At 46.4% G+C, this 15,616-nt stretch overlaps 1 protein-coding gene across 3 annotated transcripts in view; it reads right to left on the bottom strand.

The window, feature by feature from the left end:
* The window catches only part of TNIP1 (TNFAIP3 interacting protein 1), a 54,446-nt gene that overhangs the window by 14,303 nt on the left and 24,527 nt on the right, over positions 1-15,616 (bottom strand). For 2 of the 3 annotated variants that reach the window (XM_061571119.1, XM_061571118.1), the window contains exons 4-12: positions 14,953-15,090; positions 13,772-13,854; positions 11,155-11,445; positions 7,308-7,402; positions 5,509-5,653; positions 4,271-4,366; positions 3,409-3,474; positions 1,562-1,693; positions 845-973 (exon numbers count right to left, since the gene is read on the bottom strand). In XM_061571119.1, the coding sequence (XP_061427103.1) occupies positions 845-973; positions 1,562-1,693; positions 3,409-3,474; positions 4,271-4,366; positions 5,509-5,653; positions 7,308-7,402; positions 11,155-11,445; positions 13,772-13,854; positions 14,953-15,090 (1,175 nt within the window). The remainder of the gene's footprint in view (positions 1-844; positions 974-1,561; positions 1,694-3,408; positions 3,475-4,270; positions 4,367-5,508; positions 5,654-7,307; positions 7,403-11,154; positions 11,446-13,771; positions 13,855-14,952; positions 15,091-15,616) is intronic. The other variant, XM_061571120.1, reaches the window with a different exon arrangement.

The raw sequence follows: 15,616 nt of genomic DNA on the forward strand, positions 1-15,616 counted from the left end.
TATTGTTTTATATTTTTATTATTTTATTGTTTCCCTTCTACGTGACTTTACCGAAAGAACCAAGAATATATATTTGATTATAATTTTTTTACTTTTATTATTTTTACCTACGTTACTTTACCGAAATAACCAAAGAGTATGGATTCCTGCAGTCACGAAAGCTTCAACTCAAGATATTGATTTAGGATGTTATTTGTTTCAAATTCTGGCTGGGGCAGTTCGCAGAGGTCAGAGCACTGCAAAATGAACCGGGCGATTCGAGCGGCCCGAGTTTGATTCCCAGCCTTGACTGACATCGGTGGTGAGAGCGATATCCGAAACGGGCCTTCACCAACCCGCACTGACACCACGATTGTGACACAATCATGGAGAGAGACCTTCCATCCAGCAGTGGACTGGCAAAAGAGCCGTACATATACATCACAAACGAGCAATTCTCACACGCACAATCCGATGCGCGTTATCACGAGCGCAAGCACCGATTTTCATCGACGACGCAGTACACGCCGAATATAAAAGCCTATTACTGCCGCGCAGGTGTTAAATATCGTCATAGGAATTATCCAGTCCGTAGCGGGGGAATGTTTCTTTTTATTCAAAGTGAATCATTGCAGGTGATATAATCCAACGATAACAATAATAATCTTTGGATGAAAAGCCACTGTGATGAGTCAGGTTTGGCGGTGGGTGGCTGTGACAGCGGACGTGCGGGCGCTGCCTGCTGCTTGTGTTTAGTTTGCTGTCGCTTCACCCGCTACTCCGATGAGCACGGTTGGCTACGTACGGCGCGAAAGAAATTCAACATACGTACAACATACATACAACATACATACAACATACACACCTGGTTGAGACGCCACACCTCCCGTTCCAACAGATCTTTGTGCCGCGTGGTCCCCTCCAGCTGCTCCTGCGCCGTCTTGGTTCTCTTCTTCTCCTCCGCCAGCTCCTTACGCAGCCGCTCCCGCTCGAGCTGAACATGCGCAAAGCGTGCACGGGTGAACAGTGACATGGTTTAGTTTGCGTAAAGTCTCTGCAGATGTACGAGCTGCACCGCAATACGATTTGGATTTGAAACACATGCCGAGCATCTGTGGTTTTTCTTTTAGAAAACTAAATTCTTATATTATTTTCCAGGTGAAGGCCACATGAGAAGTTCTTCTTCAGGATGTGACCTGGCTCATGGAAGTGGCTTTATCATCATCATCATCATCACACGTGGGAATTTAAAAGAGCAGACAAATACTCTTAAACGTACGTTTTCTAAACGTGGAGGGTAAAACCGGAGGAACTGGAGAAAAATCCACGCGACCACCACACAACAGGCATCGCCAGGGTCTAGAATCAATACCACGACCTCCTGCGAACCAGGCGATGGAGACAACATCTCCTTGCCATCTTAGCGCCCCATTTTATAACCGCGGTCATCCGTCAGGCCCGCTGATTTCCGTCCCACTCGTAGTAATCACCGACCGTGATAAAAACACGCACACATCGCCGACAGATAATTTTTGTCGCCAATTTTTCGTGAATATTAAAAAAAATCAGCACGGCCGGGCACCTCTTCACGATCCAGACGGTTCTTGGCGACGACGAGCGTGCGGTCGTACTCGCGCTGGCGCCGTTCCTGCCCCTCGCCCGCCGTGGCCATCTGCTTCTGCGCCGCAGACAGCCGACCCCGCAACTCCACGACCTGGCGCCGGTAGAGTAACGCGCGCCGCCCGTTAGCCGGAGGCGCCAGCAACGCCGCTCGCTCGCAAGACCCCGCTCGACGATCGCCTAAGGCCTTGTCGATGAGACCGGCCAGGCGCCAACTTGTATGCATGTAACATCTATGGGACCTTTTTTTGGCGTTTTTTTCTAATTTTCTTGCTGTGGATTTCACACCTGATGATGACTGCTCGTGTTGCAGTCGAAACGTCGTGATAATTTTATTGTTTTATATTTTAATTATTTTATTGTTTCCCTTCTACGTGACTTTACCGAAAAAACCAAAGAGTATGGATGCTTGCAGTCACGAAAACTTCAAATCTATTCTTCCACATGTTTCGGACTGTATCTACCAGACCTGATCGACTGGTCTCATTCATAGCTCCAGTGGGCTTGCTATTATCGGAAGGAAGAGCATTCCAGAGGGCCGCAGTAGCGCATCTGAAAGCGCGCGATGCAGCGACCGTCTTTGCTAACAAGGCACCAATTCATCTATCACAGCAGTGACACGCGCACACTCAGAACCCTCACGCCGTACTCGCAAACAGACGCGAAGATTCGTGGGGTCAGGGTCCTCCCCCCCTAAAGTGTTCATTCATTTTTTTTTTTTAAACTGTCCCCATCTCTTAAAACAAATTATGCAAAAAAGTTCAGAAGTTTAGAAATGTCCTAAAATCCAAACAAGATTATCAATACCACAGGCCCCAGCTTTCTTACAATTATAATAAAGGAAGGCAAATCGCAATCTGCACGATGATAGTTGCTCAAGAACTGTAACTTCACAGATTGACTTATGGATGGACAAGTGAAGTTAATTCGTGACAAAATTCTAACCACCCTAAAAAGTATTACTCCTGAGGAGTTAAAGAAGTTTACTATTCAATCGTCTGCCAGGTTCATATCGACTATCCACAGATATGCGCCATGGGAATGATGTTCATACGCATGATTAACAAATAGAGAGAGAAGTTATATAACAGCACGACAATTAATGCTGCCACCAGTTTTTCTCAAAAAAATATTAGTTACAATTATTATTTTATCCAAAAGTTCAACACAACAGAAGCAGATAATGTACGAGACCAAAAGCACTGGTTGCCGTGCTGCCTGCTGTGCATTGCAGCTGCAAGCAAGCTTTACCAAACACACCGACAATGCACCGTTATGGACAGGGGTGGTCAAAGCTGCTTCAACAATGCCGACAAACGGAGCAGAGAGTGCTTTTGTCCCGGCAAAGCCATTACATCTGCGCTCGCTCACGCAACTGTGCGTACACACGTGTGCGTACACAGGTGTGTACGCGTACGTACACATACGTGTGCGCGCTTGCATGCGTCGCGGGACAGCGGCAGTGCCGTGGGGCCCAGCAGCGCACTTTGCTGCGAACCCAGCGACCCGAGTTTTATTCCCGGCCAAAGCCAACATCAGTGACGAATACCCGAACCGGTTTTTGGGCCTCCCCGAGGTCGACTCGACCTTCAATGAGCACCTGGTGCAGTGTGTGTGTGTAAATATCGGCACTAGGGGAGACAAAGGTGGCTGGGCACGTGATTGGCCACGCCACCCCGTGCGGCACCGCTGCTCGCCTTTAATATTGGACGCCCGTTAACAGCACTTTCCCCAAAAGCCTGCATAGGTTATAGGAGGGGACCTTTGTCTTTGTGCACACGCGTCACTGTGCACCTACGCCTGCCCTACCTTGGCCTCGTACTGCTGTTTCATGGTCCGGAACTGCTCGTCCCACTGCTTGTTCACCTCCAGCAGCTGGAAAAAACCAACAACGTTAACGTTTCCCATCGTCACGCAAAACAACGCACGCAACACCCATTCGCATCGCTGGCAAAGCGCAGGGCGATCCATACGGCGGGGAACAAACACAGCGCTGCAAGCTTTTGGAAGTCAACCCAGCATAAGACGGCGTTTATTCGCGGGCTGTGTGCCGAATAAACGTGTAACAATCCGCACCCACGGCCTGGCGATCTCACAAATTGTTGCGGCTTAAGGGCTGCGATTAACATTTAAATATTAATCCTGTAACCGCCTCGTCGCTACAGTCTCTCCGGCGTCGTTGTCTCTCTCTTGCTCGTGCGACTTTGGTCGCTCGATTTGCCTCAATGAAACGTTAGCAACATAATAAATTGAAGAACATCAATTCTCTCATGAACACGATTTGACGAGTGAATCGTGACCCCCCCCTTAAATCCACAAATCAAAGAATCGTTGCGGCTCAAAACCTTTGGAGTGGAACGATGCTGCATTTCAGCGAGTGATATCAAATGTTAAGCGGATGCTTCGTCTATTTAATCTTGTGAGAATCGTATACGCTTTATGCGACGAGTTCACACCTCTTAAAGTATATATATATATACGAATCTAAAAGCCAGCCAGCAGTGACGCTTGCCGTACAATTAAAGAGAGAACCGAATCGCGATCCTGAATCGCGGCGACTCGGCAAAATCCTCCCCCCCGCCCGGGGTGGGGGGGTACACGCGGCGAATTGTTGCGCCTGCCGTCGGGCGACGGACCCGCCACGCAGTTGCCGTGCGGGAACGCGACTCACCTCTTTGCGCTGCCTCTCCAGCGTCCGCACCTTCTGCGAGAGCACCTCCACCGCGGCGGGGTCGTCGCCCAACGCTTTGTCCGCCTTCTCGATCATCTTCACAGGTCGGCGTTGGCAGGAGGAGGAGAAAAAAAATACAGATTTTTTTTTAAATGAATAACCGAGCGCTCGGAGGCGCGTATGTGCGCGGCTACAGAACCGTGTTCGCAAAAGCCGTTGGCCGACTTGGTTGATTGACTGCGGGTGCTCACAGACCCATTTGGCCACGCGTGAGCCGTGGTGAGCGAGTCCAAACGTAAAAACCCTGACAATTCCTTTTCGTAAAAACCCACAATACGCAAAAAAAAAAACCTTCTCCCACAGTCTGAAAGGCCGTGTAGTCACCCGGCAGACTGCGTGGTGAATAAAGTCACCGGCGTAACTTTTAGCCTTGCCATTGTATTTTCAACCACGGGGAAATTCCCACCTCTGTTCCCTAAACCCTTTGGCACCAAAAATGTCAATACTGGTCCAGAGTTTTCTGGTTTCAATATCACCATTGTGGACGACATTGGGTCCGGAAAACCCGTAAGCTGACAGATAAATGAATCAACATTTTTACGTGGAAAGATAATGTTGTTTTTTTCTTCTTTACTGCTATACAAGGTGGTGCGTAACGCCCATGAGAGTGGCACATCTGCACTCTGAAAACACTTTCATTTTCTCGGTAGCAGAAAAAGCGTATTTGGCAAAACTACGGATAGTTAATCTTTGTTTTCGTAATCTCCGGATTACGTGACGCTCCAGATAGTAAGATGCACTCCCAAACTTGTGCCTCGTGCCTATGAAATCATGCGCATTTGGCAAAAGACAAATAAGACTAAAGATTCCCCGTACAGCCTGAACAGACTGTTGGGGCAAGTGCTGTTAGCCAGCACCTTTGAAAGCCCGCACGGTGGACGAGAGGGTGGGTGGCCAGCACCACGCCCGACTGCCTTTGCCTGCCCAGTGGCGATGTTTTACACACCGTATCAGGTAGTCATTTGAGGCTGAGTCTACCTAGGGGAGGCACAGGACCGGTTCAGAAAATCGTCACTGGTGTTGGCCGTGAGTGGGAATCAATACCAATACGCGCCATTTGCCAATGAGTGACAGTGCCAGGCCAGGTGCACTTTGAGGCCACATGAAATGTCGAAGGTTCGCTGACAGGTCACGGAGGTGCCATGGGTTGACCGACATAGATACACACACACACGTACCTTTGGCTTCTCAGATCTGGATGTTTGATTGTGTCTTGAGGCCACGGCCGTGAGTTGGTGAAATTCCCTGAGGCCGGCATCACTGTCGCTCTCACTCTCGCTCGCTTTGTCATTCTTCTCGCCGAGCGGCCTCTCACATTCACGCCTGAAAAGTTAAGACAAAAGACAAAGATCCCCCGTATAGCCTTAACAGACTGTAGGGGCAAGTGCTGTTAGCGAGCACCTATGAAGGCCGGAACGGTACACGAACGAGGGGGTGGGTGGCCAGCACCACGCCCGACCGCCTTTGTCTCCCCAGTGGCGATGTTTACACACCGCACCAGGTACTCATTTTAGGCTGAGTCGAGTTAAGACACACGCATGCGCACACACATTCACGTGTCAACCTCTACGGGAAAATCCATACGAACGCGCACTGCATCGGGGTCACGACTGTAAAGAGATGGATCTATCATGAGCGTTGCTCATCATCATACTCGTAAAAATCACCGTCTGGCAATATTTCACGCGAACATACAATTAGATGGGGGCAACAATAACATCGATTAACTGACTAATGTCGATCATTCTTGCTCACAACACAAGTATTGAATGCACGCGTGTAATCAATTACGTTGATTTGATTCGTATGTGTCGTATGTACGATGTTCGCGTGACGTCAGCAGCAACATCAGGCTGCTACATACCACCACAACCATACAGTATAATAAAAACAAGGTTTTATGGCGAGCTGGCGACATCTCTTGGCGCTTTGACGTGACCCACCCCCCCATCTCTGTAAGAGTGTTTACTCACATGGAGAGCAAGGCCTAGCCTGAACTGAACACGCCTAATTAACAGCTTAGTTTGCATATCAGGGGAAGCGTTTAAGCATCCTTATCTGTCTCGATGCGAAGGCCGTGAAAATCTACGGCCGACCGTCAAAATCGCAACCGGTGTCGCGCAACAACCACACTTAAAAAAAAGTGCTTACCGAAGCGTGCCACCGCCTCGCGATCGGGATATCCCATGCCGTTGGCTAAGTGAAAAAATTCCACTGAAGTCAAGCACCCCCCCTCAGGTGTGGCGAGTAAAAGTTGCAGCAGCTCTGCAGCCGGGCTGACATTCCCCAAACCAGTCACATTCCGGAGAGGCTCGGTAAAACTACCAATAGTTCCTCTTTTTAACAGGCAGGCTTTCGCGACCAATATCATCCATGAAAGTTTTTTTTATCTAACCCAAAAACGAGATCTAACCTAAAAAAAACCTGTATTATGGAGTTCCTGATAATTGTTTTTTACCCTTTTATCTGGCAACAAAACTGACATCTTTTTTTACGAGGAGTCATGTTTGCATAGACCACAATACCTGCAGTCATAATTCATTATGATGCATTATGACTGCAGGTATTGTGTTCTATGCAAACATGACGCAAAAAAGGTGTCAGTTTTGTTGCCAGATAAAAGGGTAAAAAAACAATTATCATATTTTTTACTGGCAAATGAGGTACCAATGGTATGGAGTTCCTCTTTTCGTGGAAAATGATATTGGCTTAATGAATTACTTGAAATAAATACAGAATTAAGCTATTATAGACATTACAATGCTCGTAACACATCTCTTTATCTCGTCAGATTCTTCTTGATAATTGTATCTCATCATTTTCTCTCGATGCAGTCGTGTAGAGTTCCAGATGCCGACAGCAAGTTCATAAAACAACGAGGGAATATCATATGTACGCTGAACTTCTTTCGCACCGTACGTAGCCAACCGTGCTAATCGGGCACGTGCCTCTAAACGTTATCTAAACGTTGTCTTACCGACGAGCTTCGGTCGTCTGATGTTGTTGCTTCCCTTCCCCTTCAAGCTTCTTCTTCAGCTCTTGGTTTTCGGTTGCGAGTTTCTCGCAGAGGACCTGCGAAACCAAAACCGGTTATTTGAAAGTGCACGGCCGTGAACGGCGAGTTACTCATTAACCAACACACACGTTTCATTCCGGCAGCCTTGCAATGATATATATACGACCAAGTAAACAGGCACCGGAAAGAATTGAGGAACGAAGACCACTTCTGTTATTACGGTCAATGTCAGAGGAATCGGCAGCAAACAGCAACCATGCGAAAAGCAATCACGACGCCAGGGGAAGGAAGCCGAGGCGAAGGATGAGCGCCGAGACAAAGGTCAACTTATTCTTGGTTCTTTCGGTAAAGTCACGTAGAAGGGAAATAATAAAATAATATTAATATAAAACAATAAAAATTCTCACGACGTTTCGACTGCAACACAAGCAATCATCATCAGGTGTGAAATCCACAGAAAGAAGAAAGAAACGTCATGAGAATTTTTTTAAATATTTATATTATTTTATTATTTCCCTTCTACCGAAAGAACCAAGAAAATGAATCCCTGCAGTCACGAAAGCTTTAAATCAAGATTTAAAGGTCGACTTGTGGAGTGGAATTACACGGAAACATCAGCAGCCGATGGGAGAGGATTATGATGACGACGGTGGTCGTCGTCAACGGTGGAGGAACTGCTACCCGCTATCGCCACCTCCGATTAGTGCCGTTGGCTATGTACGGTGAGAAAGAAGATTAAGGTACGTACACAAAGAAAGCCTTTGTAAAGAGCCTGGGTGGGGAAGAGAATATCAAAAACACATGCGGAGGAGAGGTTTGACCAAAACAGGAGTGGCCATTTATGACTCCTAAGGTGATTTCCTGGAGCTTTTTTGGTAACCCCCCGAACCCGCATTCGATCCATGTGATATTTTGCTAAAACACAAACAAGCACACTCATAAAATGGTTTACTGAGCGTTACGGCGTTTCACTCTCAGTTCCCCTGAAAATTGAGAGGAAAAAAAACTTCCCACCCAAGGTGAAAAGGAGATGAGCGATTCTTGGCGCGTGTGTATAAATGTGTCTGTAGAACGGTGGTGCAGCGGTTAGCGCGCTGCGCTACGAACCCGGCAACCCGTGTTCGATTCCCGCTCACGGTCAACATCAGTGACAATTATCTGAACCGGTCCTGGGCCTCCCCTAGGTCGACTCGACCATAAATGAGTACCTTGTTTGTGTGTGTAAACATCGCCACTGGGGAGACACACAGGCGGTTGGGCGCGGTGCTGGCCATCCACAGCCACTTCCGTTTACCATACCTTCATAGGTGCTCACTAACAGCACTAGCTCCAACAGTGTCTTAAGGATATGGGGCAATGTTTGTTTGTTGGACTGACGGATTATTTATTTTGCATCTGTATCTGAAATAAATCACCTGCAAAATCCCTTGTTCGGTGACACATTAAGAGTAAACACGTTGCGACGCGAATACAACTGTTTTAAATCTACACCATCCGCGGTTGTAATGTTCACACGACGTCATGTTAACTTAACGCAAAGCCAAGGATGGATACACGACAGCCCAGGCAGCGCGCAACAACATCGCGCCGCGGTCAAACCCGGGAAGTAAATGGGACACACAAGGTCACTCCGGCTAGTGTTTCCATGTCTGAGAAGTAAATGTTTAATTCAACTTTGGGGGGGGGACAAACAAAACCCCATGCCTTCATTAATGGTGAATTGGTAAAACAAAGTTCTATAAATGGCCCAAACAAAAAAAACATCCCCAGCAGCTGCAATTTTCCCCCACTTACTGATTAAATAAGGTCCCACGGCAGCTACCGAGTGGAAAGAATCCACGGCAGAGTGCACAGGGCCAAACAAAACCTGTCCCTGGCAACTTCCGTTTCCAGCGCTCCACTCTCCAAACGAAAGCAGAAAGCTTACCGTCTCCAACAAATAAATAAAAACAAGCCAATTGATGATTGTATTGTGTAAGGAGGGAAAGATGCTGCAACAGTGATGTAATGGTTAGCACACTGGTCTGCAATCCAAAGGTCGCCTTTGGATTGCAAAGGTCGCCTTTGGATTGCAAGTATTGCTGCAAGGCAGGGTGAGTTTCTTAAACCCCCCTGTCCACTCAGCATTATAAACGGGCAAACCAGTTAGTCATACCCCACCACACATGACCTATCGATCGGCAGGTCACGCGCGATGGGGTAAAGTGTGGGTATGCCCGCCTCTTCCAAGACGTCTGACCAGCATGGAAAAGTATTAACTATTTTTTTACAATTTTTATTTTACCAGGTAACGTTCACACTGACCCCGAGTCCTGTATATTTGGAGTTTGCATGTTCTCCCTGTGGTTGCATGGAATTTTCTCCGGGTCCTTCGGTTTTTCCCTCCACATTCAGAAACATGCGTTTAGAGTAATTGGCTACGATACATTTCCACACGAATAGCCACTTCGTTGAGCTATCATTGGCGGCCAGGTCCCTTCTGAAAAAGAGCTACATAGCTTTAGCGGGCCTTACCTGGTAAAAATAGAAATTGTTCATAATAGTCATCTCAGTCTTGTAGTCGCCATACCCCAAGGTGATGGGCCCCATTCAGGAAACAAGAGTTATGGTAAAAATGGGGGCAGGTGAAGGAGCCGTTGGAAATTCCCACGTCACAGTTGCATTAACTTGTACCGTACAATAGTCTCTGCTGCTTCCTTTAAACACAAAGGGGTCCCTTTCACCCGCGGAGGAAGCTCGGCACGATACGGTTAGGTGCCTGGCTATTTCAAAGAGTGGGCCATTGTTTATGAATAATGAACACACTGTCTAGGTCTGGTACCGCATTAAGTCACCGCAAACAAGGCCATGGTAGGAAACCCTGTGCATAATCCGTCACATAGTTTTGCAATGTCTCAGGACAGCAAAACTTCTCAGATACCTAACTTAAAAAATATGTGAACTACTCAATGCAAGACTTCCTTTTGGTTTAGACTTCTTTTCGAGACAGCGATAGGTGGATTTCGTCAACGACCCGGCGACCCAAGTTCGATGCCAGGTTAACGTCAGTGGCGAGTGGGTATATCAACCAGTCTTCAGGACCCCCTTCACTGTCCTGCACTAACCAGGGTGGTTAAGTATAGTCAAACAACCCCATGGCCTTCATCCAGCAGTGGATCGAAAAACATTGTAGCCTCAATTGGTTCTCACCTGGTTCACCTAAAGGACCTGTGTGTGTGTGTGTCCATGTGTCTGCTTTAAAATAAAAAATAAACAATGTATGCAACTTCTTATTGATAACTTAATGGATAAGCTGAAATGTGTCCTGAATGAACAAGTCCCAAGACTCGTTAAGGCTTTTTCTTTGCAGGACTACTTACGAACAAGTTAGGTTCGAAAGGTCTGTTTGTAAGTCGATTTGTTCGTAAGTCCAACTTGACTCCTGCCTATTTCAAACATGTATGGCACGTACACTAAACACGGGGAACAGCTTTAAAAGTTGTATAATCTCCTGTAGATGCCACTGGTTCTTCATGTTCTGCAGAAGTAGATGCCACCACTGCCATCTATTGCGCGGCGGTTGAACTTACGACTCTCGGTCCGAACAGTCAACTGGACATACGAGACAGGTTCGTTCGTATCTCTGAAAGTGCACAAGTCGAATGTTCGTAAGTAGAGGAGTCCCTGTATATATACAAATTATTAAACAAAGATATTAGATTTTTTTTATCGACAATGTTATTTTCCAGTGCACGGGTTAAGAAAACTCCACACATTCTTGTAGACCGAGACGGCGAAATTCGAGTTGCCATCGGCTCTCCCAACACACCTGCATGCACGAGGTCTTCTGGCTGTTCTGCTTCACGACGCCGGACAGCTGGTGGAACTTGTGAGCCAGCCGGGCAAAGTGCTCCGAGAGGTCCGTCTGGGCCCGCTGAGCCACGTCGGGCGACTCCCCCGGCGTCTCCGACTGGCCGGCGGGGGATGTTCCCCGCGCGGCAGCGTCGGCCGACTCGGCGAGCTCCGTGGCGCAGTGAATGATGGAGTCTTCCAATCGCTGCATTTGTGCCGACACGTCTTTCAGCTGCACGTCTGGTGGTTGGAGGGCCGCGACTTCGTGCTGGTTTTCCGGGGGAACGAAAAAAACGTGGAGAGTGACCGACCCCCGAATTGGCAAACCGGTTACGTTAAAGGGAGTCTCCCCGTTTTAGTTCGGGGGGTTGCGGGGGGGGGGGGGGGGGGCCTTCAGGTGTAGGAAGAAACGTGCGCACGGAAGCCACGTAAACGCACGTACAGGCAAGACGCTAGACTTAATTTGAACTGGCGAGGCACGTTGAGCTCAACAGCCCAAGACCGTGGCGACAGTTGGAGGACGTTGCAGGAACAAAGAGTTACATAGAGAGCAATGGAGTGACAAAGACTCGCAAAGTTACATAGAGACTCGGGCTATTATTTCAGCTGCTAAGGCCACATTGAGCTTTACAGCGCAGCAACTTCAGCAGTGGCTGTAGTTACAAGAAACTGCAGGGTGGAAATATTCAAAATTACAAGAGCAAAAACTTAAATCATTTACATACAAAAATGCCAAAGCTTACTCCAAACAGGATAAAAATACAAGTGCGTAAAAAAATCAATTGTGCCAAAATATCCTGTGACAAAGATTAGGACATTCAGATTAGGTGCATGCATGCACTCACATTCAAGTGTTCAAATGTAAATGCCACTAATCATGCTACGCAGCAAGTATAACAAAATATTTATTATAGAAAGTATTGTTGGCAGTTTTGCCCAACAACAATCTTTATCAAGAATAATACTCCCAACATTAACAATACTAACAACACTTTTCTGGGTGGGTGTGGGTAATCTGCGTGACAAGGGAGTTTAAAGTTTTGTTTTAGTATAGCGGAATTGTAGTGTTCATGATTTCCCAGGCATAATAAAATTAAGTCTCTACCGGCAATGCTTAAACAAATATAAGACAGATGTTTTAACATTAAGAAGAAAGCATGAATATAAAAAATACACACCAGGTTAGTCATAACCACTGCCTAACAACTAAACTATTTCATTTTATCAGGTCAGGCCCACTGAGCTATAACGGTTCTTTTTCAGAAGCGACCTGGCCACAAATAATAGCTCAACAAAGTGGCCTATCACGCGTAAATATATAGCAACGAAATACTCTAAAAAGCATGCTTATAAATGTGGAGGGGAAAACTGGAGGACCCGAGGAAAAATCCATGAAACCACGGGGAGAGAGACGCAAACTCCAAATACACAACAGGCGTCAGGGTCGGTATCGAACCGACGACCTCCTGTATACCAGGCGAGGTAATTAACATCTCGCCACCGTGGTGGGCCCCAAGTGAAATGTGCAAAGGGGTCGACATTTTGGCCAAATGACCTTCCTTTAGGGTAACCTGGACTCGCCGATGGACAGACTTAAATTTGGAGATTGCACTTTTTACACTGTGGTGGTGACTTTAAGCAAATTAAGTTGACAAATGAGCTAAAGTTTGACTTATGAACAATGTTCTATTGCTGGATGATAGATAACAAATGTGTTCTCTTGAGAATGTAGACCTGCATCAAAGGATAAAACTAAGGACCACATAGTTAATAACAGAAGTCTGCGGTCATACAAATGGAGGAGGAACAGCAAAACTACACAAAATCTTAAATGTCTCTCACCGTCAAATCTTAATTGAATTTTTTGACAATTCTCTGATTATTTTCTGTATGTTCCGGAATTATAAAAAAGTAAAATTCTAAATAGAAAATGTCAAGAGTGGAAGCTCAAACCAAACGCTTAATTGGGCAACCGCAAGTTGAAATAAATAGATAAATTATGGTTATTATAATGGTTATAATTGTTGTGGTTTTGATAATAAATCAAACAATCAAACTAACTTGTACTTCATTTTCTATACCTTTTATTTTTGGTAACAAAGGTTATTAATTCAAATGAGGTGACATCCAGTTCTCAGTGGGTTAAAGTTAAAACTTAAAATAAATAACAAAAATGTCTGCTAGAATAAAAATCAGTGGGAGGTTGGAGGCTGTTTGCACAGTGGTTTATCGACAGTGACCCGAATTTGATTGCTGTTAAAAGACTGACACACACCCTAAGTAAACATTTGTACCAACTCCTGGACACTACCCACTTCACTTCCCCACCTACACCCATCAACGTGGTGAGTTAACAAAAATAATTAAATGACCAATGCAGTGCGAAGTGGCCTTCTCATCCAGCAGTAGAATGACAATGGATGACATTGTATTAGTTCATTACTGCCAATAACATATCAATAATGATCAACAAAATCATACTACCAAACCAGCTCACACTCAAGACATCCGAACTCCTGAAGATTGAAAGAATGTAATCAATTATGTAACAAAGGCAGGTGCGCGTGAAAGAAACCGCTTCGGTTAACACTTACCATTGGCGGTTGCGGTTTAGAAGAGCTTCCTTCGAATTTCAGATATTGCTTCGACCAAGGGATACCAGGTGGGATCACGGCTTCTAAATTTAAAAAGATACAATGCATTTAAAGCACAATGCTGAATTCAGCGGGACACAATAACTCAGTTGGACACCGACCAAATGCGTGGCTTTCTCGACCAGAACGATAAAGCTAAGAGGATTTTTTGGCGTGGTCCCTTTTGTACGACTACTGTTTTACTCGGTCGATGAGTCAACCAACATATTATTAACATGACCAGCTCCTCGAGGTGGAAAGCCCTTGCGTTAAAATACATCTCTGTACAGCTCAAACCATATCATCATCTTTATTTTGGAAAAAAACATCGCCGTCTCATGCTCACATTTTCATATAAACAGTTTTATAATGTCACCCTCTGCCCTCTGCAATTATAGACCCATGAAGTTTGGGGTTTTTCTTATTTACCCCAAACGTGATTCGCCACCGATAGCCAAAGCTTTTAGCCATTACTTTTCCCAACCGAGTTTCCATTGCCGTGATTAACAACAGCAGCTTATAAATGACGTACTATTCTCAGCTAGACCAGTTTATCCCTCAGCTCAATATACACGATGAGCAGCCCATTACACGACATCGATATAAATACCTCTGTTCATCACAGGGGGAAACCTGTCACATTTAGTCAAGTCTTAGTGCTGTGGATTTGATTTAGTCAGTACAATTTGTTGCAATGACTAAATTACAAACCCAAAGACTTGGCTAAAATCCCACCGGTCACCGTCGACTATGCCAATACTAAAACTCTCACGAGATTATCACCGGGTATTGTACATCTCCGGCTATAGCTCCGAACGAGTGACTGAATTTTAACATTCCTATCGCCACGTGCTTCCCTCTCCGAATGAACAACCGCTGTTGAATCGCGGCACTTATCTTATTCAACCCCCTGGAGAAACGACAAACTGAATCGACTCCCATAGAGAATCCCAACCTCACACACAGCCCACCTGACCAAGCCCAGCGTTCCAGTACCAACGCCACTTGGAGCTGTGCCAAACGCCTCTTAAAAAAAAAAAACTCCAAAAAAAACTCCGCAATGTTACGCAGACGTAAACAAACAAATACTCTACGCCTACCACCCCGGCGCTGCTGTGGGTGGTGCTAGCGGGGCCGCCCACCTGTCCAAGCGGAGGAAGAGGAGCTGTTTGGGGAACGACAGCGTTGAAAAGAAGCGTTGGGAGGAGACTCACGACCCAAGTCCTCTACCCTCTGCCTTAACCGCAGTGCCTCTGCCTGGGACTCATTAAGGAGCAGGCCTTCAAGATGCACAGAACGAGACGAGGGCACAGGGTCAACACCGCCACGACCAACCACTTTTGTATGCGCGCTCTTTCACCGTCGTGTCGATGGGGCGGGGGGAGAGGGCAGGGCGAGGGGGGGGGAGTCGATTAATCGCGTGTGTTACGACTTTTATATTTCAGGTAACAAAGGTAAAACGTTGCTCAATTGTTCTCTTTCGTTGCTCAACGACCGAATCGCGCATAAACGGCATGCTTTCAAGAACAACCGCTACTGAGCTCACTTTCTAGTCAAGGAACATACATCATTACGCAAACTTCGGTCATCCTTGCAGCAGCGGCTTATGGTTAACCATCAAACAACGACGGTCACGGCATCGCGCGCTTTCAAATGCCCTTCTGCGGCCGTCTGGAATGCGCTTCCTTCCGATATTAGGAAGCGACTGGAGCTATGCACTTTTAAATCTAGATTGAAAACTCATTTATTTAGAACTGCTTTGTGTCCAGTTTGTTGTCCTTCCCCCCACACCTCCGATTAGAACGG

This window comes from Lethenteron reissneri, chromosome 47 (assembly GCF_015708825.2).
Source record: "Lethenteron reissneri isolate LAM-NWPU_2019-01 chromosome 47, ASM1570882v1, whole genome shotgun sequence".
Classification (NCBI taxonomy): Eukaryota; Metazoa; Chordata; class Hyperoartia; order Petromyzontiformes; family Petromyzontidae; genus Lethenteron; species Lethenteron reissneri.